The sequence below is a fragment of the Ruditapes philippinarum genome, unplaced genomic scaffold (assembly GCF_026571515.1).
Source record: "Ruditapes philippinarum isolate M1 unplaced genomic scaffold, ASM2657151v2 ctg8166_1_1_1_1, whole genome shotgun sequence".
Lineage (NCBI taxonomy): Eukaryota > Metazoa > Mollusca > Bivalvia > Venerida > Veneridae > Ruditapes > Ruditapes philippinarum.
The window spans coordinates 26,028-31,661 of record NW_026853485.1 but is presented as its reverse complement, the minus strand read 5'-3'; the positions used below and the strand labels follow the sequence as shown (position 1 = coordinate 31,661).

Here is a 5,634-nt window from a genome sequence, read left to right as displayed (position 1 = left end):
GGGTGTTCTATCAAATCATTCAAAGTTTTAAAGAAGTTATATGAATTCGCCAGACTATGTTTTAACTGAAATTCACATAGTCAAATGAAATATTAAATACAAGTTTTGATCAAGTTTAAAACGTTTCAGTTATATATAAAAATATTGTGTTTTTTATAATTATTATTTTGTTGTACAAAAGAAAAGTAAATTGGCACAGTATACAAATTAAGACCATTATTATATAAAATCGAGCGTCGAGGAATGAAATAAGGGAATAATATCTATTTTATATTTCAATATTCGATTACATTTCTTCCTTGTTAAAGTTTAAGATAGGTGGTCCTTAATTAGTTATCTTAACTACCCTTAGTTTGTTTGAGCCATTCCTCTAAAATATATTGATTAAGCAAATGTTTATGAATATGTAAAATGTGTTATGGTTACATCGAAAAAAAATGTGTGTTAATGTTTTATTTTAGTGTTACATAGAAAAAGGCGCATGCAGTGCAATGTTTTATTAATTTAGTAATTAAGATAGAGGTATGTGTATTAAACCGTGTTTCTTTCTTTTTCTTTTTCTTGTTTTTCTTCTTTTGGTACATAAGGATTGTTCGTTTAAAAGTTATTGAAATAAAATAGATAAGGGAACATAGAATTATAATGTTAATAAAATGAATTACCACGTGACTATATGTTATAAGAGCTTTTAAAAGGAAACGTAATATTGATAAGAAAGAAAATAATAAATCATAATTGATATGTAAGTAGCAATCAGTTTGGTTTATTTTTATATTCCATTTCATTAACAAAATGCCTCGATTTACGTCAAACATAGAGATTAGCTATATATGTAGGCTAAGTAATAAAGGACAATTTGTGTTAAGTTTATGTTAAACTGGTCATTAAAGAGTTCGGTTTTGATATTGGAAGTAGTGCGCATAAACATAATTATTTCCATTACGATTATAAATTAAAACAAAATTATTGAGTATATTTAAGCTTCAAAGAATATGTTTAAAATAAATGTTGATATTTTGTTTTGTAAATCTTGTATTCTTTTAAAGTATTACACAGGTGACACGGAATAGATTGTATCACTTGAGGTCATTGTGTACGGAAATGGATTTATTTCTCTTAGTTTTGTTCCTTGATGTCATTTTTAAGAACAGAGGTAAGTCTGTTTTTCTAATCAATACATGATAACAATGTATACTATATTTTGAATTTACTCTTTTCAAATAAATAGTGTCTCTAAAGGTGTGTTAAAACAGGTTGCCCCAAATTTTTAGTACTTTTCCCTTTTTGAATTATGAAAAAAAAAATAGTAAAAAAAAGCCCAAGATAGTTAAAGTCTAACTTTTGAAACATTTTTAGCCCTTTTATATTCATGTTCTGTATTTAGTTTACATTTTTAACATTACAGTTAGGGAAAAATTTTTTGGTTAATTTAATTTCAAACATTGTTTTAAGTTAAATTAAAAATGGAATCCAAAAGTAAGATTTTGTATCTTCACACCCTTAAAGAACTTTTCATAAATCTTGGGCCCATTGTATCACAAAATTAATTTCATAGGAAAAATTTTTTCTCTGGCAAAGCAGATAATTTTTCAAATATAACTGTTCGTTTGTAAAGAAGACAAATATTTCGTAGGCTACCGTGTGACGTCACTAGCGTTTATTTAGTTGATCTCCTCCATGGAACGCCTCGATTATCCAAAAAATTGTTGTTTTTTTATGAAAAATAATATGCAAGCCAATATTATTCATATGGATATATTTTATCATACTTGTAAATAAATGCTGTACCTTTGATCATATCTCTCTATTAATCATTACATTTTTGTTATTTCTATATATATTCTATGTTATTGTTGCAGTCTTTGCAGTTGTAACATTGACTTGTGACGATTTCTTCAACTTTTCTGATCTTGACTCGAAAATCAATGACACGTTTTCTGCAGGTAGGTATTTCATTGAAACATTAAACAAAAGTTTTTAGATAGATACATCCAGAACCATAATTATGTCACTGCTTTATACCAGTTTACTATCATACAACTTTTAAGCAAAACGTCAATTTCAGAGTTGAAAGTGTTAAGCGTATGCTGATTCGCAATCTCTGGACCAGCCTATTGTTAGCAGTTGTCATATTAATTATTTTTATTATTTTTTATCATTTATATTTGTGACATAGGAGACTTATTAAGAAACGGATGCACAATGATCGATGTTGATGTGTTGTCGGATATATCTAAAATCGGATTGAATATTAAAATTTTCTATTCATAATTGATTTTATAATATGTTTGTTTTACAGTGTTAAATGATACCGCATTCCGCAATATTTGTTGACACCTGCCTGAAAAGCTCTTAAAATTATTTGTCTATTACTTCATTTTAAGGTATTTTTTGAGTACTTTATTTCTCAAAGCAAAAACTTTTTAGACACATACTTGGCATGGGGAGTCAATAATTTATATGTTTATTTAGCTTGTCAAACACTAAATCAAAGATGAAAGCTGACTTTAAGATATCAATAAATATGCAATAAAACCGTAAAATTGATTATGGAGTAGTTTGGTAAACAATATGTGTATAAAGGAACATATATTTGAATTGAACAAAAAATAATAATTATACGTAGCATTAGACAGAAATTAAAGAATGAACTATGCCTTTAAACAATTCATTTAATGCAATGAAGCTCTTATAATGTAGGTTGATTTGTTTGTATTTTAGGAGAAAATCTATACACGCAGCTGTTCCAACTTATTTTCAAAAACTTTGTTCATATATACTTTGTAGATGTTGGTGCCAAATTAAGTTTATAATTCACTCGCTTTTTATAAATTGAGTCATTTATAGAATGAAATATAACCCCCTAACGTACTGAATTTCTTAGATTGTCTTTTCCGGTTTTCATCTGTTCGAACCATTAAACTGCTTATTTATATCTTGATGAAAATGGAAAGTTCGTCAGCCATATAGAATCTAGTCAGTCTGTCTGGATATGCAGGCTGGACTGAAATGTAGTGGTAACAAATGTTTCAAACTTTGGATGCCAAACTCTTAGCATACTGACGGCAGATTAATCATCCTAAACAACCAGTCCATACCAAGTTCAGCCGGTACGTCTGATCTATGTTTGTACTGTTCGCTTTTCGGTCAGTACTTATTTTAAAATTTTCCCTAAAACGACGAATGCTTCTTTAAGTGTTACAAGTCCATTTCAGATATCAAGCACGGTAAGATGTTTTTTGTTTTTTTTTGGAAGAAAAATGTGCATGGTAAACTGCATTTTTTTTCAAATTGTTTTATTACTTAATATTCTATATTCATTTATTCTATAAATGTATCTTATCAGTTTCTTACTTATCGGACACGACTATCAATAACGCTTATCATTAAAAAATTAAAAGACATCATTGCTAATAATTTAATGAAATAAAACGTAGACTTTATCAATTTATATGTCAGGTGACATTTTGTTCAATATCAACGACGAGATTAATTATTCAACAGACTGTGAAGACCAGCAACTTCTTAACCTAACAGCAAGCCCTGATGTCTCTGGAGAAACTGTTGTTTTATTAGCTGTCGGGTTATCTGAGTATTGTGTAAGTAGACAATGACATTACATAATTCAATGATATATTAAACGACAATATATCACCTAAGTGTTGTAGTTAATAAAACTACGAAAGACCCGCGGGGACATTTATATTCGTGTATTCATGAAGCTGACATCGTGAATTTCGTATGTTGAACGTGAATTCACGAATGTTAAAATTGTAAAATATGATAAACAAGATCACCAAGGAAAAGCGGCGTTCAATGAACGCAACCCCCATACGACCCAGTAACAAGAACCAGTGGCAAGGAGCCCAGGCGGACCCCAAACAAAAACACAAAGATGAAATCGGGAATCCATGATAACGAAAATTTCATACAAAACATTTGTATATTTTTATTTTTATTAACATAATTCCTCTCTGTCTACAAACATCAATTCAGTTTTTCATCATAATTTATTATAAAATCTTCAACAGCACATCGGTAGCAGATTTTGTTTTTGGTAAATAAAACTGGCTTGACAATTTTAAGTAAAAAAAGTAATATCTGAAAATAGGAGAGCGTTAACAGATAAGTGTAAACCTTGCCAAAGATAACCAATGTTGTTTTTACAGAAAAGTTGGATTTCTTGTGTCTTCGAATGCACCAAGTCACAGGTAGGTGCAGATTATCATTATATTACACATTCTGTATATTTTACTGTCACCTCGAAGCGTATCCGTTATACACTATTGGAATATGTGTAGCACGTTTACAAAATGGCGTTCACCGTTTTACTATATTTTTATATAGGAAGTAGCATTTTTGTGAATCTTTATCATTAATTAGACAAAATTGAAAATTATGTAGCTGTCGAAAATAGTGCTCATACGCATGTTATGTTCCTTGACACATTTGCAGCATATGCGTCACGTAATTTTTTTAAGTCTTTAATGAAAAGGAGCTACATATTAAAATATCTGGATTACTTTAAAAAGTGAAATACGTTCTTTCTTTCTTTCTTATTATGTTTCATTAGCTCACCTGAGCCGAAGGCTCAGGGTGAGCTATTAGTATTAAAGTGGGATACGCCGGCGTCCGTCGTCGGTAGTCATACGTCAACAATCGTCTTCTTCTCTGAAACTGCTGGGCAGATATACCTAAAATTGGTCTGTAGCATCCTTGTGATAGTCACACTTACATTTGCTCATGTCATTTCAATTGGCCCCTTTTAGGGGTCAACAGAGCTAGAACTAGAAAAACCTTTAAACATCTTCTACTACAGAACTAAAAGATGGAAGATTACCAAACTTTGTATGTAGCATTCTTGGGTAGACTATCATCAAGTTTGCTCATATTAATTTGATTGGCCCCTTTTAGGGGTCTCTAGGGCTAAAAATAGAAAAACCTTTAGACATCTTCTTCTACAGAACTATCTGATGGATGATCACCAATCTTGTCTGTAGCATTCTTGGGTAGTCTTTTATCAAGTTTGCTCATATTAATTTGATTGGCCCCTTCTAGGGGCCGCTATAGCTAAAAATAGAAATACCTTTAAACGTCTGCTTCTACAGAACGAATTGATGGATGATTTTTTGAGGTACAGTAATGTTACCATACAGAATGTATAAAAAATTTGTTGTCCCAAACTCTAGACTTCAAACATCTACACCTTACATGTTTTGCATGTGACATTTTGTGTTTTCATTAAAAAAAGTTATAAAAAAAATTGTCCAGTCAAAATTAATCCTATTCTAGTGGTCAATTATTCTGCATTTATTCTACATAGTCTCTCATAGGAACACACTTGCAACATACACATTTTTAACAAAGCCTTTCCAAAATATTAGGGCTAAATATTTCAATTTATTTAGTGAATAATGGAATGATTGGTTAGATGAGTGATCTAGGGCCATTTTAGTGGCTCTATTGTTTATTATGAAGAAATAAAGCTAAAACAATCAGTGCTGTGAAAGTACATTACTAGAGGGGCAAGTTAAAGTTGAGCTGAACTTGCCGAAAGAGCTGGACTTGCCTTTCAGTAAGTTCTTTTGAAAAATAATTTCCAACATGTTTCTAGTGAGCGACTCAGGGCCATCA

At 30.4% G+C, this 5,634-nt stretch overlaps 1 protein-coding gene across 3 annotated transcripts; it reads left to right on the top strand.

Annotated features, from left to right (window-relative positions):
- The first annotated feature begins 312 nt into the window (after nucleotides 1–312).
- Nucleotides 313–4,309, top strand: LOC132737008 (uncharacterized). Of its 3 annotated transcripts, XM_060724236.1 has the most exons (5): nucleotides 313–522; nucleotides 1,047–1,153; nucleotides 1,860–1,943; nucleotides 3,460–3,599; nucleotides 4,170–4,309. In XM_060724236.1, the coding sequence occupies exons 2-5, from the start codon at nucleotides 1,102–1,104 to the stop codon at nucleotides 4,299–4,301; spliced, it is 408 nt and encodes a 135-aa protein (XP_060580219.1). In that variant the 5' UTR covers nucleotides 313–522; nucleotides 1,047–1,101; the 3' UTR covers nucleotides 4,302–4,309. The 3 variants fall into 3 exon arrangements, with proteins under 3 accessions (XP_060580219.1, XP_060580220.1, XP_060580218.1); XM_060724237.1 differs by lacking the exon at nucleotides 313–522 and having other exon boundaries at nucleotides 853–1,153; nucleotides 3,505–3,599; XM_060724235.1 differs by lacking the exon at nucleotides 313–522 and having other exon boundaries at nucleotides 870–1,153.
- Nucleotides 4,310–5,634: the final 1,325 nt, after the last annotated feature.

Bases quoted from the DNA above. Each gene is read 5' to 3' on its own strand.
- LOC132737008 (XM_060724236.1), top strand. From the start codon at position 1,102: ATGGATTTATTTCTCTTAGTTTTGTTCCTTGATGTCATTTTTAAGAAC. The intron at 1,154-1,859 runs GTAAGTCTGTTT...TTATTGTTGCAG, and splicing joins TGTCATTTTTAAGAACAGAG to TCTTTGCAGTTGTAACATTG. The intron at 3,600-4,169 runs GTAAGTAGACAA...TTGTTTTTACAG, and splicing joins TCGGGTTATCTGAGTATTGT to AAAAGTTGGATTTCTTGTGT.